The sequence below is a fragment of the Anomalospiza imberbis genome, chromosome 3 (genome assembly GCF_031753505.1).
Source record: "Anomalospiza imberbis isolate Cuckoo-Finch-1a 21T00152 chromosome 3, ASM3175350v1, whole genome shotgun sequence".
NCBI lineage: Eukaryota > Metazoa > Chordata > Aves > Passeriformes > Viduidae > Anomalospiza > Anomalospiza imberbis.
The window spans coordinates 62,178,042-62,205,375 of record NC_089683.1 but is presented as its reverse complement, the minus strand read 5'-3'; the positions used below and the strand labels follow the sequence as shown (position 1 = coordinate 62,205,375).

At 42.3% G+C, this 27,334-nt stretch overlaps 1 protein-coding gene across 3 annotated transcripts in view; it reads left to right on the top strand.

Annotated features, from left to right (window-relative positions):
• The window catches only part of AIG1 (androgen induced 1), a 123,657-nt gene extending 116,132 nt beyond the window's left edge, over positions 1-7,525 (top strand). For 2 of the 3 annotated variants that reach the window (XR_010997311.1, XM_068184743.1), the window contains 2 exons: positions 3,688-3,851; positions 6,876-7,525. Coding sequence is in view for 2 of the 3 variants with exons in the window: in XM_068184743.1 (XP_068040844.1) it covers positions 3,688-3,851; positions 6,876-6,913 (202 nt within the window). In the remaining variant the exon portion in view is untranslated. Of the gene's footprint in view, positions 1-3,687; positions 3,854-6,875 lie in introns of those variants that run through there. The other variant, XM_068184744.1, reaches the window with a different exon arrangement.
• The last annotated feature ends 19,809 nt before the right edge of the window (positions 7,526-27,334 follow it).

The window sequence follows — 27,334 nt, the reverse complement described above, 5'->3', positions numbered from 1 at the left end:
TTGAATTTCTTGTCTCCGAGTTGCATTGAGGTGATTCTTCTGTCACAAGGAAGAGAATTGGAAGCTCTTCACGCATGTTATGTCATGCATTATTATTCTGTGTCCTTTCATTTGCTGCTCTTGAGAAGTTACATAACCCACTCATCTAGCAGCCCTTTTTTCCAGAACTCATAGTACTGGTTGTTGATGACTACAGATTGTGACGAAGGACTCAAGCTGGGCAGGAAATGGGTGGAGACTCTCTCTGAGTCCAGACCACAAAGTGCTGGTGAGCTGTGATAGCTGAGAGCAGCCACCATGAAGGAGCAACCGTCTTCTGCAATATCTCCCATTACAAAATTCATGAGGTGTCATGGTTATTATCTGCCATTATACTCACTTGTTGAGCTTGATTCTGCCAGGACTAAGGTCTTACACATGCTGTTGTTACAGCTGTATCACTTAAACTGACAGAGTACACATAAACCACAAGGTTCCAACAAATTTTTGTACTTAGTTTTCCTCATTAAAAGAAGATCTATATCCAAAGAATAAATGAAATGTATGTTCCCTGCATAGTTTTTATTTTCTCCTGATTACTTTGATAGGAGAGATATACAACATCTACTGTATAGTAGAAGTGAAAACTAGCTACATTTTTTGACAGATTTGTTAAAAACAAGCAATACTGTGCATTTTCAAATAGCTTTTTCTGATTTCTACACCAACTGTTTGAAAATTTCTAAAAACAACCACTTTTTTTTAACAGACATTTTAATTTGAATACAATGTGTGAATATTGCCATTCCTTCTCTTTTTACTGTTTCTAACAAATGGCTAGATGAACTCCATGACCTGTAACATATTCATCTTTGAAAATATACGGTTATGTCTACATACAGCCGCTGCTGTTCCAAATCACGGGGAGGTTCAGGTTAATTTTATCAGGTTTATTTATTAAGTAACCAGTCTAGTTTTAGTTTAAAGTTTTTCTCCTCAGTTTATTTCTATCTAAATGATGCATTTTTTACACCTGTTCAATAACAAAGTCTTCAATTTGATCTAGTTTTTGCACTCCTAAGTAAATCTTAATGCATGCTTCCCTGTGCTTAAAATAATGAGGTTGGATAGGAGTAATAGTTACTGGAATGGCAACACTGAAGGCATTCATTAACGTTGGCAATCAGCACTCTTGTGTGGAAGCTCTATGCGAATGGTTGATCAGCCCCTTGTAGTGCTGCTTCAAGACTGCCTGTATTCCAGCAGGAGCAAACCCACTAAGAAAGGCCACCAGGTGAGGTTTCCATGGCAGCAGTTGTCCCTTTGCTGCTCCCGTTTGTAGTACAATGCTGGAGCAGTCAGTGTGTCACTGCTCAGTGGAGAGAAGGCTAATATTACTCCACCCCAGCATAGCCAGCAGTGTGCTGCAGCTCATTTTTAGAAGGATCAGGTGGGTTTGTGACTGTTGTCTCCACAGTGATGCTTGGTCCCCCTTGTGCTCAAAGCAGTTCTGACAGTGTGGCTACCCAGGGGACAGGCAAACAACAGCTACGCTGAAGGCACGGGCACAGGGAGTGGGCTCCTGTGCCGGGCAGCAGGGAGCAGAGTGCATGAGCTGTCTGCAAAGCCTGAACTAATCAGAGCTTGCTGACATGCAGGAGCTCATCAGTGACTCATTGGATGGATTTAGAAAATGCTTCCTCTTTCTAGCATAAATGTGTTCTAGTAAAAGCCACTTCTACTTGGTTCATGAAGTTGTCTACATAGATGCCATTTAGAAGGTCCCTTGAAAAGTCCCCCTGTAAAGGTACTTTATAATCCTGGGAAGTTTCATCACACCAGAGAAAATAAGTGGAAAAAGAGACTGGCTCTTTTTCAGTCTTCTTCCTTGGAGCTTGTTTTTCACAGAATTATCATTAGGAAAAAAAGCAAATGAAAACTGAAAAAAGTAAATGAAACTGAAAAGTGTTAGGCGATAATAGACATTCCCTGCTAAGCAAACCTGGTAGCAGGGGACATCCCACTACCTTCTACCCAACTGTCTCATCTTTTTCTTTCATCAAAAGGAACATGGTGTCCCCTGTTACCATGGGTTACACAGGAACTTTTCATTTTTTCATAGATAATTTTATCTTGTCAGGTTAATTCTATCACAGAAGAAAATACTGGGGAAAATAACTGTAAAGTACAGAGATAATTTCCCATATGTGAACTGATTTGGAGAAAGGGGGTTTAATTGCATTTAGATCATGCAGATTAATTTACTGACACATGTAGTTTCCCAAGTGAAGTGTCCAACTGTTAAGGGTTGGGATGTTAATAAAAGCTTTTCCAAGGAGGAGGGAAGTTATGACAACCATGTACATTTCCAGGGTGATCGTTAAACAGGGTTTCTGTACTCCCTGTTTGACAGAATTTTATGGTAACAGTTTTATGTGGACTTCTCTATCTCTGCCCTTCAGGAGCCTTTGACTGTTGATCTAGTGATCAAAAATCTTCCTTAAGCAAATAGAGACATCAGCAAGTGAATCAAATCATGTGGACATGGAAATCCCCATCTATAACAGTCTATGCAGCTGCTCTAGCTGTGCTTCACTGTGAGCTTTTCACTCAAATTTTCAGGTCAGAAAGGAGAAGATTTACATTCTTGAAGAGAGCCCAGCAAAGCCCCAGCTTGCCTTCACTGAGCACTTTACCCAGTTAACCTCTGAGATGTTTGCTCAGTTGTTTGCCAGTGTTTGCTTTTCTTAACTTCCACCTACTGGAATGTATGGACTCCCTCTGTTCCCTCTGACTTCACCACTCTCTGCATCAGATCTCAACACAAAAACGATCCCATCAGAGGACACAGGTATCCACTGCAGCCACACACAGCAAAACCATACACCTGGAGTGCTTCTTCAGGATGCACTGCAGTAAAGCTGATAGTCTGTCTCTTGAGCTAGTGTACCAACAATGTCCTCTGTAGCTGAATGCTAAAAGTCTCTGTGTCACCAGCAAACCACCATCAATCCTTTTCCTTTACTGTATACTGGCTGTGGGACTGGGCACTACTTTTGAGGTGTGGTTTTGTTTGGTCTTTTAATTTATCTTACCTAGACAAAAATTACTAGATTCCAAATTATAGCAGGTAACTGAAAGAAAAGGAGAACCAATCTAAAACACAGTTGCTGAAGAAATTATTCTCTCAAAAAGAATATAAGCCATATGCTTCTGGCACCCAAAAACTGATTACCATGTGTAGCGAGGAAAACCAAAAGAAAAATGCAAATGTGTATGAAGTGAAAGCAGGATACTGCAGAAAGCAGAGAGAGATGGTAGGAGAGTTTGTAGAACCCTGAATGCTTTTAGGATAAAGAACCTGCTTGGAGCAGAGACTGCTGCAGTTTCCATCTTTGGCACGAAACAGGGGTTTCCTCAGAAATATAAGTGAGCAAGGAAATACCTGCCTACATCAGAAATGAAAACAGGCCAACTGCTCATAATAAATTGAAAGCAAAGCAGTAAGAATGTGGGAAATCAGTCATAGTTTCATCATTTGTGATGTCTCTTTGGGATGGATGTCATCCACATGCTCCAGTTCAGCTGCAACTTGCAGGCCTTTCAAATATTTGCTTTTCAGGTTACAGTAGCTAAGCCTACAGCCTAAGCTACTTTTGTAAAAAAGGGCTGTAAGAGTCAGTGCTTGTTATTTTTGTTTTGTTTCAGGGTGTGCTGGATTCACCACGTTACAGGAGTGTGGGTGTACCCGCTTCTTGAGCACCTCAGTCCAGGTGTCAAAATAATCTTTTTTGCAGCTGTTACCGTGATAATTAATGTATTCTACTTGGTGGGAGAAATCCTGAACAACTACATCTGGGATACGCAAAAATGTGAGTATTGTTTTAGGGATATTATCTCATGAAATACACCATCAGGACTTGAGTATGTTTCTCTGAAAGTGTAGAATGTTTTAAGCAGACTAAAACAAAGGAAAATGACAGAAGTTCCATCTTGCTTGCCTGCCCTTAAAAACAGATGGATGAACAGAATATCTGCTGGAGAGCCTGATGAGCTATGAATATGTATTCTCTTTTATAACTTACAGTACTAATTTAAGAGCTCTTGACAATTACCTGAGATGTTTACAGCTCACTTATTAGCTGATGAACCCATTAAGTGCAGCTAGAATAAAGTATCATTCTGTGCAAATGCCATTAATGGTAAGCTTAGACTGAGAAATGAAAATATACTGAAAATTTTGTATTTTCAGGTATAAGGTATTTTCTCACCATATAAATTTACTCAGGGAAAATGAACATGTTCTTGTCAGTGAAATAACAAGAATGAAAGATCACTTTAGTGCAGGGTAAACTTAAATGTGCAGACTCTACCTCATCTGTCCAGCCTAGGCCACCCATTGCTGAGGAGAGGAAAAGGGAAAATAAGAAAAACACAAGATTAAAAGTAGGTTCCTTTTATCTATGAAAGATGTCTTTCATTTATCAAATTGAATGAAATAAGCAAAGAACATTCATAATAGCTGCTGTGGCAAATTGTAGCTGGAGGGAAATAAATTCACATGGTAGTTAGTGGCACACACAACTCTCTTTAACAAGTCCTTCAATACCAGGTAGAATCTAATGCTAGAAGCTCAAAGCAGTTTTACTTTCCGTTCGCTCATATTAGCATCCAGGTGTAAAATGCCTTTTTGTTTTTGCTCTAGGACCATCAGTCACTGGTCATAGTGTTGAAGACAGGTATTCAGTCCTCAGTTTGATGTCAAATTCACATTTATTTAATGTCTTTAATTCAGGAAAGATGTTTCTAAAAAAGGCAGCTTCAAGGAATAATTTCACTTGACCTAAGTCCTGTGTGAAGAATAATAGTGTGGTAAAGAATCACATATTCTTAGCAAGTCCATGAATAAGTAGATGGTGGAAAATCTCCTGCACTCTTCCAAAGTATACATAACAAAATCCCTGCTCCTTGCAGCCCGCTGCCCTAGAGGAGCTAACTCAGTTTCGTCATTCTCCCAACATCTTTCAAGGTTTACCCTGGCATTATTGTCCTCTCCATCATTTCCTTCATGTAGATAAGGAATATTGAACCCAAGTCCTTTGTGGCTCAAGCACTTGCAAAACAGAAAATGCCATGAGTCACATGCTGGTTTGCTGAGTTTGAAACACTTTGCACAGACTTAACCCAAAGTGTGTGGCAGGAACACCACAAACAGCAAAGATGTAAAATTATGCCACTCTGTCACTGTGCGAGACCTGGGAAAATACTATTTGAAAACTGTACACTTAAAAGGGGCTTTTGAGCAGTAAGACTGCAAATCAAAACAGTCCGCCATGAGCAGATTTCTGGGGTGAGAAGAAGTTGTTTTGGGTTTGGAGTTTTTTTATTTGCCTCTGGAGATGCATTAAATAGAACCTCACCACTGACAAAATGATTTGCAGTTAGTTTTTCCAAGTTAAACCACAAACATGGTAGGGAAGGAAAAATTTGCCCTTTGTACAAGCCAGTGTCTGTCCACAATTTTGAGGATATCTGCATTCCTGCCAAACTATTTGATGCCTTTGCAGTAGAGTGCTTCAGAAGAAAGGAAAGAGGTGCTTTCAAAAAGGCAAATAAAATAGCTTTTAAAATTATTGGAAAAGTTCCTTCTAGGAGAAAGCAGAAGACATAAGATTGGCTCTGGAGCAACATTGTAAACTGTCTGTAATCTTTTGGTCCCAGTCTCTTGTTTTGGTTGTTAAACTTTCAAGTGTGGCTCTCCCATTACATCGGTGTGCCAGCAACACCCAGGGCCATTGCACTTGGGCTGCCGGCAACATACAGACACGTTTGTCTTGGTGTTGTTTCTTTCAGCAAGGCAGCTCTGCAGTTGTGCTTTCTAACTGCAGATGAATCTTATTGTTTCCCATATTGGAATTCATTAACTATGTTTTTAAAGTGATTTACAGTGTACTTACCGCCTGTGCATATATTGCACTAGCAGGTGATCTTACTTGTGACTGGATTTTCCTCTCAGCATTCTCAAGTATTGCTTCTTTTTTGCCTGTGGTTATCATAAGTCTTTCTTTTCCAGCATGCAGCAGGCCTGAAAACCTCCAAAAGAAATATTTGTATTTGAGATGTCTGGCAGAGAAGGCTTAGTCAGAAGAACAATACTTTTGTCAGATACCAGTAGTAATTCATTGTCCAGGAACAGGCATATGAAATAGCTGAATGTTTCCATTGCCAGAAAAAACAGTCTGCTGCCCAGCCCAGGCTTTGCTCAGCATAGAAAAGAGACAAGTCCTGCAGCTAGAATCAGTTCTTTAAGGAGCCCTACACTCAACTCAGCCCTCCTGATATTACTGAAAGAAATGGCCACTACAAGAAGAGAGAGGCACCCTCTCAGTGGTAATTGTTTCTTCATTCTTGCACTTTTGAAAAAGGGAGCTGTACCTGCAAATACTTTAAAATCCAATGTTGAAATGGAGAGGTGCTTCCAATTACTGAATTCTGAAACACAGTTATTAAAATTTTCTTTCAAACAAAAGAAACTTTTCAGCTATAGTAACAACTATTTTAGTTTGCTAGTAGGTAAGCAGAGCAGGTGAGGGAACTAAGTGTTCCCAGACCCCTGCAGCCATCAAAGGCTGGGCGTGCCACAGGGGGTCAGGCTGATCTGAAAATGGGAGTGAGGGAGGGAGGATTGTGCAGTTCATTACTTGACAACCACCGCCATCAGGTGTGCAGCTGCTCTTTTCCTTCACAGCAGGTGAAGTAACACATGCGAGCAAGTTCAGGAGAAACAACATTGATAAAGGGAAAAGAAAGATTATTGCATTAGAAGAACCTCTAAGCAAACCTTTCAGTTGTATTCATTGAGGGATTTTTAAAAGCTGCTCTCCGTATGTTTTCAGGTATTGAAGAAGGAAAAGAAAAGCCAAAATTGGAGTGAACAATAAGAGGCAATACAGAAGATTGTTTATAGCTGCATCCCCAACAAATCTTGGCCTGGAGAGGAATCTTTTGGAAAGGAGGAAGTTTCATGGGCCCACTTCTCAGTGCAAGGATATTTTTGGATTTTCTATGGGGGGCAAATGATTTTAGCTAAGAATAATATTAATGTTTCAACCTTCAATTTCTCCATGTTTGCATGTGACATACACATATAAGACATACACAAATACTTCAAATCCTGCATATTTATCTCCAAGGCATTCTCAAAATGCATTTCTTGAATCAAATAAGTCATTTAACCATTAAGTCATTAGATCTTTTTACTTCTGCCAAGAAAAACAATGAGTCCATTCTCTGTACTGTTTGAGAAAAGCTTAACCAGATAGGTCTAATACAGGGAAACAAAGCAATCCCATATATTTCAAATTACAGCATAGAAGTTAATTGCATGAATGTATCTAAAGAAGAGTTCAGTCTGACTGAAATATTAATGTAACACTATGTAAAAGCTGCCTTAAATTTGTTATGTTAATAATTTTACTAGTCCAGTGAAATCTTACTTGCAGTGTTAAGATCTTAAGACCTAAATAAAGATTAAATTATCCTTGCATTTCTGTTTTTTCATGCTGATTCTTGACATTTTAGATGGATTGATGGCATTTGAATGATACATTTTAAGGTTTTTCAGTGTCAGCTGTAGATGATATCATTTCTACATGAGGATATTTTTTCTTATTTTCATAGTAAAATAACAAATCCTGCATTTTCAAGTTGTAAGTTCTCAATAGGGGAGCTGGGCTGTTTGTGTTGTACAAGAGAGAGCATTTAAGTCTTACTTCAGGAAGGCACATAAGCAAATGTTTGAAGTTAAGCGTATGCCTGTTTGTATAAGGAATTCAATTGCAAAATACTTGTGATTGTTTAAATCTAACATGATTTTGTTTAATTATTAGACAATCAAGAAGTAACTCTAGTAGGCAAAAGTAAATTGTCTAGAACTAAAATAAAAGTGAACAGAATAATTTTTGGCAAGAGAATATTTATTAAAAAGTAGCTTTAAGATCCAAACATTGGTATTTATATCACATATTTTTTCATTAGTGTATTTAGTCATTTATTTTAACACATGCAGAGCACTTTGAGTATGTATAGTGTTACTGTGTTGTTTCTAGTAACAGGATTTCTGCAGAATTTTAATATGATTTAGCAGTATTTTTGCTCTGAAATAATTATGGGGAAAACTGATCTCGTGCAACTCATTACATTCCTCCACAGTACTTTTTAAACATTTTTATGTACACATTATCATACGAAACAGCACAAGTTCAAAAATGTGCTTTTTGGTTTGTTTTCTTCAAAAATAAGACTCAGTAATGATCTTGTCTTTGTCCATCTGCTAGATTATTTTTAACTTGCTAATCAAGAGTTACAAAGATTTCAAAGCTAAGCAAATTACTAGAAATTTCATGGAAATAAGTAGCCAGATAAAGAAGAAGCTCCTCTAATGAACCTACAGAGGGAGAGGACAGGACACACAAAACAATGGAAGCAAATGGCCATAGCCATGTGGCCTTGCATTAAGGATATTATGTTCGGCTGTTCCTGAATTCCCCATTAGATGTGCACGATGTTATTTGGAACAGGCTCTTAAAACTCAGGAAGGAAAGAAGGCATGGCTTCAGTCATGTTCAGTGAGCTAGGAACTGTTTAAAGTCACTGCTTCTGAAAGCTGTGGTAGCACATGAAAGTAGTGGTGGACAATGAATGTTCTGGGGGATCTGGCTGTACTTTCCAACAGCAGCAACTGTGGCTTAGGGCAGGAAGCCTGAAGCACAAATCCTGTTGACTTTTTGTCATATGAAGAATTTGCATGATCTATACTATTAAGTCTAGGGCATTTTTTTTTTTTTTTTCTAATTGTATTTCATGGGTATTGTTTCCTTCACAGAATTCCAGAATTCATTCTGATGGGAAGAATGTGTTAAAAATAAGAAGTGCCAAAATGCCACACAGCTGTACCCATTCTGCTAGAGCACACTCTGATCATGTCTGCTGTATCAGACACCACTGAGTACTGAATGTCTGAGATCTCAAATACTGACATTGATGGAAAGGTTCCTCCTTTTTGGCGAGTTTTGTACCTGCTCAACATAGTTTTTTCTTCTAATACCATGTCATTATATGCAATATAGGAAATGTGGTAAGAATATAAAGAGAACAGAACTGTCAGAGATCAAGATTGCATAGATGAATCCATAGGTAGGTGTCCAAGTGAAAGAAGGTTCCCTTTCAGAGGTATAGCATAGGCATGCTTAAAGTTGTCATCCCTCATATCTGTGAATTTGTGAATATTCAGCACCTGAAAAAAATAGACACCAAGCTTAGATCTCAGTTAAGCCCCTGAGGTTGGCAATGTTAGCCAAAGGCAATATATGTGACACAAAACGTGGTGGGTTCCATTTGGTTTAAGAAAATTTATAGTATTCCAAGAAGGTTTGAACTCAATTTGTCTTCTCACATCTCAAAAAGTTCTCCACCTCCTGTGAGCTTTGAATCATCGTACTTAAAGTCAAAAACATTTTAGAGCATTAAATCCAGCCTCTGATGTATGAACCATGATATAAATAACTTGGGGGCCCGTGTACCCAGAGAGCACTCTTCTAGCCTGTGTTCATTCCCTTTAGGATTACACAATCCATCATTCTTAGGAAAGATGATGGATGAATGATGACTGAAATAAAAGTCACTTGTAAACTTGCCAAATTTCAACCATCTTGGCTGAAACTGTCCCTGAAAGGTATTTCTCTTGGGGGAGCTATTTTTTTGGTGGAAAGCTTTTTGTCAGAACAAGTGATTTATTTCCAAGTGAAAGTCTATGAAAAAAAAAGTTTAGAAAACTTTTCTGTAGTTTTGCTGTGCAACTCAGACTGAGGACAACATTTATGTTTGCAGCGTTTCTGAATTTATGTGGAATATCTATTTGTCCAAATTTTAGGGAAAATAATGAGCCTGCATTTCCCTGAAATGCACAGGTAATTCTCCAGAGTGTTTACCAACTTTGGGAATAATTAAAGTTGTGGCTGAATAGGATTTTCCCTGCCATCCATGGTCTGTTAATCCTCTCCATGCCTTGACTACCCAAGACACAGACCAGAATGGGGAAGCCACTTTGCTTCCCATGTAGTGTCGATACTTCCCCAGAACTGATGCAAATAAAGCTGCATAGATGTGTGAGGGAAGCCAAGCTTTGATGACAACCTGAGCAATGATAATAGGTTCTAGATGGATGAACTAAGTGAAAAAAACTCTAGCTTTTCCCTTGAGGACTGCAATAAAATTAGCAGTGTTTGTTTTGTTGTAGCTGAAATTATAAACCACATAGAAAAATAAAACTCTGCGAAGGAATCATTAGTTTTGTTGTCAGAGAGGAGCACAGTGTGCAGTAAATAAGGAAGGCTGCCACACCTTGAACCACAAGGAAAAAACAAAATACAGTTTCATCATTCAGTGAGCACCATCCATCAAGTGCTACGAATGAGGTACAGGAAAAAATATTGTGTGATCATCTAATTAAAGGCAATATCATTATTCATACTCACAAGGGGCCACATTAAGGTTGAGCAGACAGCCTAAATGCAATTACCTCACTCTTCAATACCCAACTTTTCAAACTTAGTAATCTCTTTTTTTAGGAATAGAACACAAAATAGGGGGTTAGAAAAAAAAGGTTGGTTAGAAATTGTAGCCACCATGTTGTCATGAATTTCATTGTGCCTATTTACCCTATTTGGCTTTAGAAAGCTCATTCTTACTTTCTGCCTGCATGTAGCTGCCCCAAAACATGTATTCATAGTTCCCATACCACTCTGTTAGAAAGGCTTTGCCATAATTTGCAAACTTGTGCCACAATTTCAACATTAAATTACTTCAGTCTGTGATTTGGCGTGTGTGGGATAAAACTGTAATTTGCTGTCTTTGTGTAGCAACCATTGCCTTACTTTAAAGGAAAATGACAAATATTTTCCCTAATTTTCCCTAGTCTTTGCTTCTCTGCCCATGGGAGTAATATTAGCAAAATCACCCCCAGTGCATGTCAAAGCCACTTGGACACTGAGCAGACTGACAAATGCCTCACCATTCTGCAGGCTGCAGGGGGCACTTTGTAGTGGCAGTGTGTAACTCAGGCACCTCTCAGTTCATTTTTCCTATTGAATTTGCTTTTCAAAGACTACTTCATATCCTAACAACAATTTATTCTTTGCCTTTTATTTTCTATAAGGATTGGTCAGTCTGCTCTGATTCGCACTTCAGTAGCCTTTGAAGACTCAGATACCATTAGACTGAACACTGAAAAGATTCATCATCTAAAACGTGAGCTGATGTATGGTCCTGAAGAGACCATTAGCCTGAGAACAGCATCACCAAGGTTTGGTGTTCCTGCCCTGGGAGTAAAGGAGCGAGCAATAGAAGAGGTGTAGATGAGGTCCCCTCTGAATGCAGACTTAGAGAGGCACTACTAATCCTATCTTTTAATGCCCTCTGTTGTCATGTGAGTAGGGTCAAACACTGGTGACAGGTGTCTTCTGTCTGCAGCAGCGTAAGAAAGCTCCTGATCAAAGCCCAGTGCATCCTAGTAGAGGATCTCCACTAGGGTACCCCAGCTGCTCTGCTCCTGTGGTTCAGAGCTTCACCTGCTGCTGTGACCAGCTGGTTAAACTGGGGTCACAGGTGTTGCTGGGGAGGACAGAAACCTGGGAGTTTGACTACTGCCAAAGCCACAGGAAAGAAAAGAACAGCTGGAGGTTTGGTTGGTCAGCTCTCTACAGTAGCAATGATATCTCTCTCCTCTTTTTAAAGCAAGAACAAACAAAGAAACAAAAACCAAAGATTTTTACTGAAACTAAACTGGAAAGTAAAAGGATGTAGCTGTTGAGATCTGTTTAGAAAAGTTCTTGGGCACATCCTGAGCTCACAGCACATGCACCAGTGCTTTTGATTGCAGGGGCTTTGCTGAATGAGGGGGCAAGAGAACTGGCAGGTGGGGCATTTTGTGTAGTGCTTCTAACGATGTAATCACAGGGATTTGGGCTTAGAGTGAAAATATGCATTTTGAGCATAGCTACTTCCTCTTGCTTGTATTATTTAAGTAACTAGGAAGAAAAGAACTGCCCAATTTGCAGACCACAAACATGAAATATATTTAGCGTATATTCTCCAAAATGAGCAATTTTATTTTTATCAAAAATGCATTCCATTTTGTTCAAGTAACAGATGGAAATCAATGGGTTTTAATGTAACCCAGAAGAGCAAGTTGTAGTCTTATTCCCTTAAGTGCTCCTTTGTTGTTCAGACCACAGCTGTAAAGGGATTTGAACCTCATCACAATAAATGCCAGTACAGAAATTTGAAAGGTAGGCCACAGACTTTGTGGCCCACTGGAGAAGGCATCTGCTGTTCCTTAGAGTTGTGTAAAATGAGACAGAAATGAAATAGCATCTTTTTCGTGTTATTAATGTCATAACTAGCTATGGTGTTCAAATTCAGCATTTTATATATAGCTTATGTATTAAAAAATAAGCATCTACCATTAGGCTGGAGAAGTATCTCTGCAGTGGGCATTCTAAATGTAGAGATTGCTATACTGCAGTCAGTTCTAGAACTGAATTTCTCTTTGCTTTCTATTATGCAGATAGGCCCCTCTGTATGTGTACTGTGTAGATAGAAGTTAAACACACACATGGACACATATGTATACACATATGTATACACACAGGATCTTCTGCAGGATCAAATTATGACAGTCGGATGTTAAATGGCAGTTACTTACTTAGCATGGGAAGAAATCAGGCAGTGTAGAAGGCATCATTCTTGACAGGGGTAGTAATGCCACCATAACTCCAAACTGACAGCCCCTTGTTCTCCTACTTTTCTCCTGGGAATAAGGCTGGTCAGCTGCTGGCCATCCTGCCCGAAGCAACAGTGACAGTCTGTGGCTGCAGGACTCTGCAGTTCCTGCATTTCTGCAGGCAGAACAGTGCCTGGCTAGCTGTCTATATATAATTGTCTTAGCTTATTTACTATGTACAATACAACAAGTTGTTCTTATATAATAATGGTTCTCAGTTTGGCTCCGAAGTTTACATCTGGCAAATGTAATGGGATAAAAGAGAGGGAGGTCACGCCTCTTCTGTGACTGATATTAAGCCGAAAAACCATTCTCTAGAGAATGGAGTGGCTTAACAGGAGTGCTGTTAGTCATAGAGTAGGAAGAGGCAGTTAGTCACACAATACTTAGCGAGGCAGCAAAATTACGTTAATGGAGGACCTCAACATGAGTATTCTGGCCAGGAGTTACCATGGAACAAGTTATGAAGAGGGAATTTCTCGAATCTTCATATCTTGGCATGGGCAGGTATGGAGTACACCAACGTAGGGAGAGCTTTCAAACATGGTTGAAGCTCAGGAGATGGCTCATTGGAGATGTAATCCTAGCTGAACCACTAAGCAAAACTGACCACAACATTATTACATTCCCCCTGCCTGGGGCGTGATGAGGTCCTCCTTCCTTTGGTACCATGTAAGGTACCAAGCTTTGTACAGTAACCCTAAACATTGGGAAGGAGTGGTGGAGAGGACAGGAATGTGGGTAGGGGAAAGATAGAAGAAGCTGTTACCATCCAAAGGTAACCTGCCTCCAGCAGACAGTTGTACAAAGGAGCCCCGTGACACAAACAATGGGAGCTTTTGCCATCCAATGGGAATATTTTGCAGTGAATGCTTATTGGGCAGCTCTGGGGAGTTGTGTAAGAAGGCAGGCAAGAGAGGATAAAGCAATATGGTTAGAAAAATTACCTTGCTCAGGTGTAGCCCACAGCTAGGTGCATACAGTCCAGGGAGAGCACTCAGTCAAAATGGGTTTTGGTCTCTTTCTGCCAAGGCCTTAGAGTTATGCAGGATTTTGAGACCATTCCTTGGAGAAGGGGTTTATTGAGGCCAACATTTATGCAGAAATGGTGCAATGGGCATCCTGCCAAGGACAACACAATGTGTTGTTCCCAGGTCTGAGGGGAAAGTATGCAGGCATGTGACAGTATATTGTGGTACTTTTAATGTCAGAACCACTGGTAGGATAGCTGTAGTTAGAGACACACATAAATACAGTGGTATAACTACATTCCAACTCTTTCTAGCATTACAGAGTTTTTGAAAGGAGCCACAATACTGACTAAGCAGTAAGCTTAGAAAGAGGCCCACTGGATGGACCTATCATACAATTAAACCAAGAGCACTTGTAAAGTCAAGTACCTGGCTGTCACTGCTGTCAGGGTTACAGACATGGGTGGCACTGCACAGTGTTGCAGCATCCCGTTTGTAGTGGCCCACAGCTCAGCCCTGTGTGATGTGTAGTCCTTTTCCTACAGTGGGAAGTCCAAACAGCCAAAGCCATCCCAGGGGTTAGCCAGACCCTGGCTGCAAACAAGTATTCTGCTCTGCTTGTGAAGTCAGCTCTCACACCGGGTAGCATATATACTGGCATGTGCCATAGGAATGGTTGATGTGTGTATCTGGAGATTTCAGGCTAACTCAAAGCAAAAAATAAATCAATAAAAACCCCAGAAGAAAAGATATGTAAGGCTTTGCTTAATAGAGCATTAATTATGCAGGTACTGAAAGATTTCTAGTCCCTTTCAGCACCCAGAATTTAGATTCTGCTGGATATACTTAATTTTTTAAAGCCCTCTACATTTTGCAGTTTACACATTTGCATAGCGTAGGACTACTGTCAGGAACATATATCTACAGATCTGGGGCAGGAACTGTTCTCATCATTTCAGTGCGATGGAAAAGAGAAAACAGTTCAAAGGAGGAGGATGGGGGAAGGGCAGCATTTCCATATATTTTTTAAGGAATCATAAAGACACACAGGCAAGTGTGTCAATCATGAGACACAGTTCTGTCTTTAATATTGTCAGGAACACAAAAGTTCACAGAGCACATGTGTGAGAGAGTGCTGTGCTGCCTTGACTACATGATCTGCATGATACATGTCAGAAGATGGGAATGTTGCTATGGCAATTCCTCTCTCTCCTGAATACTAAGTTGCTGAAGAAGCCAGTTCACAGTCAGGCAGGCTCACTTATGAACTTGCCTGCTTGAAGATGCTAAATACTATTTATAGCTTCTCTTGCACGGAGACAACATTGTTTTTTGCCCTGGCCTCTTAAGGCCCTGTGCCCCAGCCCTCCAATAATCCTGATGTTTATGTGATTTGGAAGCTGCTGAGGGCAGAGATTTGATTTAATTTTGTGCTGGAAAGTGTTGGGGTTTTCCCTCGGCTTACACAGCATCCTTCAATTTTCATCTTGCTAAGAGGGCAACAGACAGATGGGTCTTTCTGCATTTCCAAAAGTCATCTTGCTGTTTTTATAAAGTTCTGGATTAATTCATTTATCTTTACTTTCAGTCTGCAGAGGAGTAGCCTGTTCTCACTAATGCTTCCCCCTGGCAGGACAGCAAGAGAAGGACTGGCAGCCTGTTGGCACTACCAGTTTTTTCAGTGGGTGACCCTTAAAGCCCAGCCTGTCCTTGCTTCTGCTATCAAGCCATTCCCACTGTGCTGTGTGGGTGCTGCAATGGGAAAGGGATGATTTAAGTGACAGCTCTCCTACTGCACCTGTGATTTCCCTTAGAAATAATGCTCTGTTCTGCTTCTTTCCCTAAAAACCTGTATAGCACTGCTTCGTGGAAGCAAAGCAGCTTTGTTGTAGACGTGGCAAACTTCAGTAGATGCAGGGACTCCTGTATTCCAGTGTCTCCCAATGTTCATGTTGTATCATATTTTCTGGTAGCAGTCTCTGTTTTCAGCTATTTTCCTTTAACCTAATTTTTGTTTTGTAGATTGGAATATTCCTCACTAAGAAATTCTACATGTCTGATTCAGGGTAAATTTTTTAAGATGGCTCAGGCACTCCAAAACTGAAGATAAGCAGAAATAGACTGCTATTAAAAAAAAAAAAAAAAAAAAAAAAAAAAAACCAACAACAACAACAAAAAAACCTTCAAATTCATACTGGTTTTATCTTGGGCTTTTTTTTTTTTTTTTTTTTTTTTTTTTTTTGATCGGGGTGGATACTGCTGTAGGAAACTCTGCAGGTAGGCAGAATGTAAAATCCTGATCTGATGTGCTGTAAATTAATCAGGACAACACAGGAAGAAAAAAACAGTTGTTCTGCTTACATGTGTAATGCTAGGTATTTTACTCAATTTTACTGGCCACCTCACAGTTGGCCAGTAACTTTTTTAATAGTTTGAAGTGTTTATTTAGCACCTCCCGTGGGCTCTAAAAGTGCTAAAACAAATGAGTTCTGCAAGAGCAAATGATCAAGGCAAAGGTGCCATTGAAAACGATGACAATCTGTATACTGAAGTACTCCAATACCCACTTCAAACAGAGAACGTACTCAGCATCTGGATTTGATCCTTCAGTGATCAATTAAAGAATAACAAAGCCAACAGAAAATACAATAATCTGTCACAGAAAGAAATGTGACCAAAAGAACAATAAAAGATAATTTTAATGTCCAATTCCAATAAGATAGCTAAACTCTCAGACAAAGCACAGGTTCATGTCCAAGAAGAGACACTTGCAAATACAGGACATCTTTGGAAACTGCAGGAGCAGATACTCTCCAGAGAAATGTGTCTTCTTGATATAGCATGCATTTGCACCTGTAAGAAGAAGTAAGTGGAAGAATTTCAAAATCAAGCCTTACTCTGTAACGCATATGCAGGCATAATTTAGATCACTCAAAAATGTCAATGACTTAATTATTTATGTCTTGTTTCTGCTGTGCTCATCAAGACAGCAAGACTTAGTCCAGCTGGTCGGTGGATTTTGATACCCATGTGACTCAGAGGCAGGGATTCAAACCACATTGGCCAGTACAGAGATGTCAAAAAGTTTCCATAGTGCAAGGGTCACAGAAATGAAAAGTATTTGCTGGTTTAGAGAGATTAACACAGAGAGGTCGATTAGCAGCTTGCAGCTACCCAGACCTAGGATTCTTAAATTACGCTCTCTCTTCTTTCTTTTCCGTCTGAGCTCATTTTGTTTCCAGAGATTTAAGGGACAAACTTGAGAAGCCGCTCCTGCTGCAGGTACTTTCCATGTTCTGAGTGAGCAGTCCAAGAAAAACAGCAGACCAAGATAATTTTCCTACAGAGTTCCACACCAGCTAGAGAAGGATGATGAAGTGCAGAAGATTTGCTGACAGTGCAGCTCTCTCTGTTGAAGGGGACTGGCATGTTCTGCTTTCTTACGGGCAGGATTGCCATGCCCCCCGGTTAGAGTGTTGTGCTGCAGCAGCTTGCCCAGAGCAGCTGTAGATGTCATGTCTGAAAGACTGAAAAGCTTAAAATTCCCTGCTCAAAGAGCAGCTTTTACCTCGTGCTGCCAGAAGCTGTCCATGACCACAAAGCCTCATCTGGGATGTGACCATGAGAGCTTCCTGAAACAGCCGTGCTGTTTGCAGGCTGCCTGCCTCTAGTGACCACGGTGTGATCCCTTTGCTTTCCCCACTGAAGCCGAGAATCACTTGCCCATCCCTGGAACAGCTCCTCTGCATTCACAGCCATGAAAAACCGCAGGAGCTGGAGTAAAACGAGATTTTTTCAGAAAGAGGGTCTGAATCCAATTAGAGCAAAATAAACAGTCAACATGACACATTTCCTTCTCACCTCAGCAGAAGCTAATCTAGCTGATCCCTTTGTGTTGTAACAGGAAAATCCCTGATACCTTACAGCTCCACAGCCAGTTCTGGAGCACGCAGCACAGGCAGCAAACACGAGCTGGGCCACCAGCCCACCCAGCTCTGCCTTTGGTACTGCAAGCCAGCAGCTGCCTCTGGTGCCTCCTCAAACTTTCTGCTACGGAGCCTACAGGCAAGTGCTGACTTGGGGCCACATCTCTTTTTTTTTTTTTTTTTCCAAATAAGCATTCTGTTTTGCTGCTGTGATGCAAGTTTCCTAAATGAGATATTCTGGGAAAGAGATCTTCCTGTGTGCTTTTGAGAGGAGACAGTCTTTTCTTTCGGGAGGCATGGTGTTCTCACAGGCTGCACTGACATCCTGTGGCATGACTTCCTCGCCTGGAAAGAGCGTGAAGGGACAGTTTTGCCCCTCCATGTCCCCTCACTGCAAGTCACTCTTGCCTCATCCAAACCCTTTGGGAAGGGAAGGGGCACCTGCCCTCTTGCTGGGTCCAGCACCAGCTCCTGCCCACTGTGCCTGGCAGGCACAGTTCCTGATGTCACCTCAGCTGCCACTCGTCCAGCCACCAGCAGCCTGGGAGTGAGGGACTGGCCCCCCACCCCTTTTAGGCGTCTGAGCCGCTGGCCACAGCATCAGGGCTGTGTGAGGATGAGCTCTAGTGACACAGCACTGGGTGCGGTGTTGCTGGAAGGGTGGGAGCTTTTTTTAAAGGAAAAAATGATGAAAATCCCTCACACCCCACGCCCCCACCCCCAACCTCTGCCTACAGGGCACTGAGCCCTGCCATGGGGTGGCCAGGGTCTGCAGCAAGCTGCATCCCTCAGCCCAGGCTAAAGCGCTGTGCAAAATAGCACCCAGCCCCTCAGAAGTCGAGATTAATTTTACTTCCCCTTGGGGAATAGCGTTAATCCGTAACTTTTTAGGCATCACTCAATCAGCTGAATTACAGCTATTAGCTTTGGACTCTAGGCATTTTTATGAGATATTAGTTCCAGGGCTTGTGGTTTGGCATAGAAAGCATATTATTCACACACAAAACAACTGCATTAAAATAACATTAGGAATCTGGCTTAAACTGACAAAACCTAGGAAACTCAGAATTAAGGCTGAAAGTATGTCCTTAACTCACCCGCTGCGTGCCCGGTGTGGCCGCTCGGGTGGTGTGTTGGCCCCATTGCCTCCAGCTGAGCCATACTCCCATTGCTGTTCCAGGAAGGACACAGGCTGCACCTCGACTGAGGTCCCACCACCCCTGGGAGCAGCAATCCCTCTTTGTGCCGTGGAGCCCTTGTCCAGTCAGACAAGTTTTAGGATTTATGTGTAATGCAACTTTTTTTCTGCACATCTCTACCTAGAGCCGGGTTTCCTCCCCTGTCAGCAGCATCACTGTGGTCAGAGCATAAGCTGCATGCAGCTGTGGAGGCTGAATGGAGGCAGCACCAGCCCCAAGAGAGGCAGATGGGCCTTTCTGCAACCTGCCAGGGGAAAACCCTTGGCTCAGAAAATGCCTTCTTATGTTCACTTTGTGGATCACCTTACTTTGAGGGAGCCGAGGCCAAGAAGTAGTGTGAAGACACAGGTTGCTGTCACTGGAGCTGGGGAGGGGTGGGGGGAAACTTGTGCAGGTGTTGTCCCAAAAGGCTTCCCTTTTGCAGGGCTTTCGGCCATGAGAAGCAACACTACACAGAGAGAAATTTGTGTCATAGTATCCAGTAGCTGAAAAACAGAGGAGTCCCTAAAAGGGTCACATGGTGTGTCAAAAAGGAGCAGTGCTGTGTGCATTCCTGGTCTGAGCATCTTCTGTGCTCCAGTTTTTGTCCCAGAGCCCTGCCCTTGATCACGGGACACAAATATCAGAATGCTCGTCTGGGCCCTGGCTTTCTGGAAGGTGCATCTCAACTGCAGCATGTTCAATGCAAAAGCAAACAAACAAAAGCAGCAGCCTCGGCAGAATCACAGCTCACATCATCCAAGAAATTAATTACCACAGGCCTCTAGGAAGGACTGATCTGCTCACTCGTGGAGCATAGCTCATTTTAAGATGTTCTTCCTCCATGGCCAAATATTTGCCTCCACATGGCAGCAAAATAATCTCCTCTAAAGCCATGTTTGAAATATGCTTCACTTCTGCCTTTCCCATTCCTTTTATTTAGGAGATCTGCTGTTTTGTAGGAAACAATCCAAGATGCTCATGCATGAGGAATCTCTCAAGAATAAACCACATTAAAGAGAAAAAACCCAGAAGGCAGCAGCTAAAGAAAAAAAAATATTGTGTTGAAGTTGCAAGGTTGTCACATTGCTCTGTAAAAGGGGGTGCACCTTAACCATATTGGGTGTGATTTTTTTTCCACTCAGCGAGGTGAGAAATACATTTACTATTCCCATCTTGGAAGTAAAATAAATAGAATAATTATTTCTTTTCACAGCAAAGGAAAATGAAGCAGACCTTTTAAAAGCTGTGCTTTTTATTTGTGCCTTAAACTGGCACATTCCCTTGCTGTCTGGCATTTGCAAAAGACCACAAATACATTGCTACACGTGGCACCAAATTTGTGTTTCAGGTCAGAATTGAGATGTTCTGGTGATAAATGAGGGATGCTTGTTCTATGGACATCTTGTCCCAGAAACACTGTAGCTAAATATACCATAGAGCACTACCAGTTTAATTCTTCCTTAGGAGGTCTTCTAATGAAAAAAAAAAGAAAAAGTTTTGGTTGTTCTGGAATCATTCTCTAAACATAATTTGGGACCTCAGTATCAGGCCACCTTGGTCTTTAAAAGTTGCTGAGTGCCTCCGTGTATCTCAGAGCACAGACAGTGCCATGGATGTTCACCACTTCTGAAAGAGGAGTCTGAAATGAGCAGGTGTTGCACAACATAGGGGTTGTGTCACTCTCGTCCTTTGGATCTCATGAGACAGACACTCAGAGCTGGGCCAGTGTACATATATGCAGAGCTTTTCCAGAAAATGATGGAATATAGGCCAGGATGGGTTTTCAGGTGTTATGGGAAAGGGTCTCATATCTTGCCCATGCACATCTGCAATTCCCACAAAAAAATTTTTATCAGAAAATATAAAGAAGTTGAGACTGCAGGTGTGTGCATTTTATTAAGCCCACTGTGTCCCTTGCAGAAAAATGGTTGAAATGGCAGGTGATTGTTTCCATATTAAGGAAGCCTTAAGAATGACTGACAAGATCCACTTTTGCAGCTTTTATTTCTGCCAATCAAATCACTGAGGACAACAGTGAATAGTGCATATTTAGAAAATGTATTTTTAAAGTTGGGCTTTGACTGAACAGTCTCTCTACTTCATGAGAAACTGAACTCTTCCCTTCCCAACAAGCTGTGACTTAAAAGCAGCAAGTGAAAGAAGAAGAAAACCAAAGGTATAATGAAGAAACAAAAGTATATAAAAAAAAGTGGTCTTGCCAAATGGGCACCAGCACCCTACACCCTCTTTTCAGGCTTGGGAGCAAACTAGATTCTCATATGTGAGGACACAGATCAGAAGGAATAGGCAAGGAAGAAGAGACAGTGTGGTAACCCTGTATGTTAGGGAGTGCTTTGATTTTCTGAAGCTTACTGATGGTGACAATAAAGTTGAGTGTTTATGGATAAGAATCTGTGTAAAGGCCAACAAGGCACTGGGTTTTTGAGAGGCAGACTTTGACCTTGCTAGGAGACTGGTTGTCAGAGTCCCATGGCAGTCAGTCCTCAAGGGCAAAGGTGTCCAGGAAGGCTAGACATTCTTCAAGAAGGAAATCCTAAAGGCATGCGGGTAGGCTGAAAGATGAGCCAGTGGGGAAGAAGACCAGCTTGGCTGAACAGAGAGCTTTGGCTAGAATTTGAGGATGAAAAGAGCATTTATGACCTTTGAAAGAAGATGCAGGCAACTCGGGAGGACTGCAAAGATGTTGTGAGGTTATGCAGGGAGAAAATTTGAAGGACCAAAGCCCAACTAGAACTTAATCTGGCTACTTCAGTAAAAGACAAAAATGTTTCTATAAATACATCATCAACAACAGGGGGGCTAAGGAGAATCTGCCTCCTTTATCAGATGTGGGGGGAAGTGACAAAGGGTGAGGAGAAGACTGAGGTGCTTAATGCCTTCTTTGCCTTAGTCTTTAATACAACCAGTGGTTGTTGGGTGGGGCACCCAGCGCCCTGAGCTGGAAGACAGGGATGGGAACAGAATGAAGCCTCTATGATCTAAGGGATATTGGTCACGATTTAGACATACACAAGTTTATAGGGCTGGATGGGATCCACCCAAGGGTACTGAGGGAGCTGGCAGAAGTGCTCACCAATCCATTTTCCATCATTCACCATTAGTCCTGGCTGAGGAGGTGCCAGTTATCAAATGTGAAACCCCTCTACAAGAATGGAAGAGATGAGGATCCAGAGAACAACAGGCCTGTAAGTCTTGGTCCTAGAGAAGGTTATAGAGCAGATCATCATGATTGCCATCACAGGGTACATACAGGACAACTGGGAAATCAGGCCCAGCCAGGGTGAATTTATGAAAGGTGGGTCCTGCTTGACCAACCTGATTTAAGTTTACGATAAGGTGACCCCACTTAGTGGATGAGGGGAAAGCTATGAATATAGTCTACCTGGACTTTAGTAAATCCTTAGACACCATTTTTACAGCATTCCCCTAGGGAAACTGGCTGCTCATGCCTTGGTCTGGTGCACTGTTCACTGGGTTAAAAGCTGGCTGGATGGCAGGGCCCAGGGAGTGGTAGGGAATGGTGCTGCATCCAGCTGGCGATCTGTCACTTGTGTTCTCCAGGGATCAGTGTTGGGGCCAGTTTAGTATGTGCGTTGATGATCTGGATGAAGGGATTGAGATACCAAGTTGGTGTCACCAGTTTTCATCTGCTGGAGGGCAGGCAGGCTCTGCAGAGGGATCTGGACAGGCTGGACCAGTGGGCTGAGGCCAGTGGTCTGAGTGCTGGGCCCTGCCCTTGGGTCACAACAACCCCAGGCAGTGCTACAGGCTGGGGAAGAGTGGCTGGAAAGTGGCCTGGCAGAAAAGGACCAGGGGGTGCTGGTCAACAGCAGCTGAGCATGAGGCAGCTGTGCCCAGGTGGCCAAGAAGGCCAATGGCATCCTGGCCTGGATCAGCAATAGTGTGGCCAGCAGGAGCAGGGCAGGGATTGTCCCCCTGCACTCGGCACTGGTGAGGCTGCACCGCAAATCCTGTGGTCAGTTCTGGGCCCCTCACTACAGGAAAGACATTGAGGGGCTGGAGCGTGTCCAGAGAAGGGTAACAGAGCTGGGGAAGGGTCTGGAGCATAAGTCCTGTGAGGAGCAGCTGAGGGAGCTGGGGGTGTTTAGTGTGGAGAAAAGGAGGCTCAGGGGAGAGCTTATCACTCTACAACAATGTAAAGGAGGTTGCAGCCAGGTAGGGGTCAGCCTCTTCTCCCAGGTAACACGAGACAGGATGAGAGGAAATGGCCTCAAATCGTACTAGGAGAGGTTTAGATTAGATATTAGGAAAAAAGTTTCTTCACTAAAAGGCTTGTTAAGCATTGGAACAGGCTGTTCAGGGAAGTGATTGAGTCCCCTCTCTGGAGGTATTTAAAATACATGTAGATTTGGTGCTTGGGGATGTGGCTTAGTGGTGGACTTGGCAGCGAATAGCTGAACTTGATAATTTCAGACATCCCTTCTGATAAACAATTCTCTAATTCTAACCACTTCCTCCAACCTGGCTACCACCCACATCTCAACTTCATCAATCCCCTCCCTTTTCATCTGCTCTTGCTGCCAGCTGGTCTGGCATTCCCTTATCACAGCCTCAAAGGACTTTGCAGTGAGGGGGATTGGAAAGACAAACCAAATTCTTCCCCTGAGATAGGCAGGTAGGTCCCCAGGTGCCTGTCCTCATTACAGATTGTGCTTTGGGAGCTGGATCCAGCTGGCAGAAGTTTCTCATTAAGATGGCAAGGCTGAAAATGTGAACCTGGAGGGAAACTATGTAGTTGTGGAGCAGAGGTGTCCTGGAGGTTAGGGTTAAAGAGGTGGTGATAAGACTATTCTGTTTTTATTTTGGCTTAGTATTGTGGGATTCTGTTAGTTATGGAAGTGGCAGCATGTTTTGGGTGTGTTCTAGCTTATTTGGATTTCCCACCCTTAACTCCTCTGCTCTAAAAATGTTATGATCTTGCAAGTGTTAAATTTTGACTAGTTCTAGCATAGGCTTGGGACAGGAAAAATCTTGTTTTGGGACTGCTAAAGTCTGGATCCTGTACAGTGAGTGGGAGTTGTGCTCCAGCTATTTTTCTGGTACGTATTTGAGGAAAAGCAGGAAGAGTAGGCAGAGCTCAGGCTCTGCTTATTTTTGTGCTAGCACACAGCATAGCTCTGGCAGAGGAAAAAGGATTTAAAGTGTTGATCTGACATGCTAAAGCCATGGGCAGTTCCTGACAGCATCTTTAGACATATGAGGTGGTCAAGGGCATGTGCTGCTACTGCCCTTTTTTACTAGAAAGAGTAAATAGCAAAGAATACAAACAGGAGGAAAAAAAAAAAAACCAGATGCAGGGCAATTATGGAAGTTTTAAGAGTCTCAGGTCTTTGAAGTCTGGCAGCCCTGCAGACTCTGTTTTAGCCAGTACCCTACATGACAGCCCACCTGTGTGGCTTCTAAGGAGCTTTTACAAAAAGCACTTTACGTGGCCAGCTCTAAGCTTGGCAGTGCTCTTCCAGCAGCACAGCCCTTGCTGGTCGGAAGTGTTGGGTGGCCGGACCATGCTGTGTACAGCCACACGCCATGGTGTGTTTGCACGTCCAAGGAAGCTTTACTTGGAGCGCAACTCCACTGTGATTATTTCAGTGGCTTTTCTCCCCCCTGGTTTTGTGTACAGAAGGAGAGGTGTTCTGAGTAACTCTGCCAAAATTTGCCAAACTTTGCTCCACACATGTTTCAAAGGATCAGTGGGTCTAACAGATGCACTTTTTTAGTGATAAATGGTGATAAACACTAGCTGAGGTTGCTATCCTCTGTTAAGAAAACATCCCTGTGTCTGTTGACTCCTGTTGTCTCTTATTCTGCTCTCTGCACTGATGGCATCTGCCACATCCAGTGCTGTCTGGGTGCCAGCTGACCACATGAGCCAGCCCTCCAATTGCTTTTCAGTGATGAATGACTACAGCTGCTGCTGGCTGCATATGGCAGTTCAGTAGCATTGCCTGGTTACATGTGGTGAATCTGCACTGCAGCTACTGCTTGCTAAAGAATGTACCTGAGGACAGTTCAGAAAAAAAGAGGGGGAGATTGAAAAACATGTGAAATAATATAGGAGAAATCTAAAGAAGTCTTTCAGTCCTTAGCTCTGTAGCCTAGTTCAGCTGAGGACATAGGAGAGCTGGGCAAACACAAATGGACTGCCAAACTTCAAAATTAGCCCACCTAATCTGTCCCTATTTCCTTCCATTGCAAGGAGGTTCAAAATCTCCATGAAGAAAAATTACAATCATTGAGTCACTGCAATAGCAGCAATCTGGCTGCCTGCCCCTGCCAGCCTGCTACACAACTTGTGTGCTAATGTTTGGATTTTAGTGGTGGGAAACTAATGTCAGGCTGTACTCCCTCCATGCACCATTGGGCTGTGCTTATGGTTGCTCTTGGCAGCACCAAATGATTAAACAGATAAAACCATCAGTCTTGTTATTTCCAAACATTAACCTAAGTGCTAATAAAGCACAACCCGTGTCTTCCTTATGGACTCTGCAGAGCTGAGTCACACTAAAAACAAGATCTGAATGCTGGAAAAAGCCTCATACTTCTTTCCTGTGCTGAGAGGCACTACCTCTCTGAGAGCAGAGCATCCCTTGGAGAGATTTGCTGGGAGAAAGGTGGCGGAGCTGGGCTGCCAAGGAAAGCAAGGAGGCTGTGACCCCCACCCTTCAATGTGATGACAGAGGTGTGGATGGATGGATGGATGGATGGCCATGTCCCTGTCCCTTCTCCTCCCTTCCAATGCTCAACAATGATCAGCCCCTGTGCTGGGTGGGGAATGTTTTTGAGGCCCCAAGGCAGAGGAAATAAAGTGATTCTCCCTCTCAGTGGACTCTGCTCTTGGTGGCTGAAGATATTTTTCCCAAAACATCCCCAGAAAAACTGGAGGGCTTTGTAAATTCATTATGTCACTGAGGAATCTGTTTAATCAGCTGCCTTTCCCAAGCAGCACTTTACACTTAATGAGAGACATGATGGAAGGAATCAAAACTGGTTTACAAGAGTTTAGCCTCAAACCCCTCAGATGATGTGCTACTGACTGTGCTGTAATTCAGAGGAGCAAATGAAGACACTGAGTATCTCTCACCCTGTCTAGAGGGATGGTGGCAGAGGCAACACATGAAAGCCTCAAGCTCTGTATTGCATCATTCCTTTTCTAGGTGTCATCACAATGAATAGCCAAAGTCTCTGTGCTGCCAGGAGCCTGATCCATGCTCCTGGTACTACTTGGCAAGCATGCTTATTCCCCAGTTCCCTGTGCCAGTTACATGATAAGGCATATCCTAATTTAGCTTTTTTATATATGAAGGTACTAATTCAAAATGCAGCCAAATGAGAAACATTGCAAATATGTGAGAAGGAGCTTTGTAAACTAGACAAACAGTGGGACCACAGAGATGGAATATGGAATAGTTTTCAACTTCAGGTTCAAAACTCATTTTACATGTAATCTTAACATGAAAACAAAAGGTACTTATTAGTTTTCATTGCCTGCTTACTTTCCCCAGTTGCACATGCTATGTCTAGTCTTTTCAATTTATTTGTACCCTGCCTTCTTATTGTGATGGGATGTGATGATGGACCAGCATCTTTCCCATTATAAAGTTATGTGAACACATACAAGGTCATCAGGAAATTTTGCTGTGAAGGACTCTCTGTGGACCTGTGTATGATGTTGTGGCCATAGAAACATGCCAACTATTTTATTCCTGTAAAATAACTCCCATACCCATATTTCATTAGCCTTTACCTTCTAGCTTTTAATTTTTTTTCTTCTGAGTAAATAAAGCCTAAGTTATTTGGAACAGGATTTTCCTGCAGTGTAATTGTGCTAGCAGCAGCTGAGGATATTCCATAGATGAAGGGAACAGCACTCTCTGCCAGGAAGGAATGGTGATTTCATAGGATCATAGAATGGTTTGGGTTGCAAGGGACCTTTAAAAATCGTCTAGTTCTAACCTCCTGCCATGGGCAGGGACACTTTTCACTAGACCAAGTTGCTCAGAGACCCATCCAGCCTGGGATGGGGCATCCACAATTTCTCTGGATAAGATGTTCCAGTACTTCACCAACCTCATAGTAAAGAATTTCTTTCTAATAGCTGCTCTAAACTTACCCTAAGCCATTCTCCATTGTCCTGTCAATACATGCCCTTGCAAAAAGTCCCTCTCCAGCTGTTGTGTAGCTCCCTTTAGATACTGGAAAGCTGCTGTAAGGCCTCCCCAGAGCCTTCTCTTTCTTCCCTAGGCTGAACAATCTCAGCTTTCTCACCCTGTTTTCACAGGAGAGATGCCCAGATCTCTGATGACCTTCCTCTTTGTGACCCTCCTCTGGACTTGCTCCAACACGTCTCATGTTCTTCTTATGCTTGGGGGCTCAGGTGATGCTCACCAGAGCAGA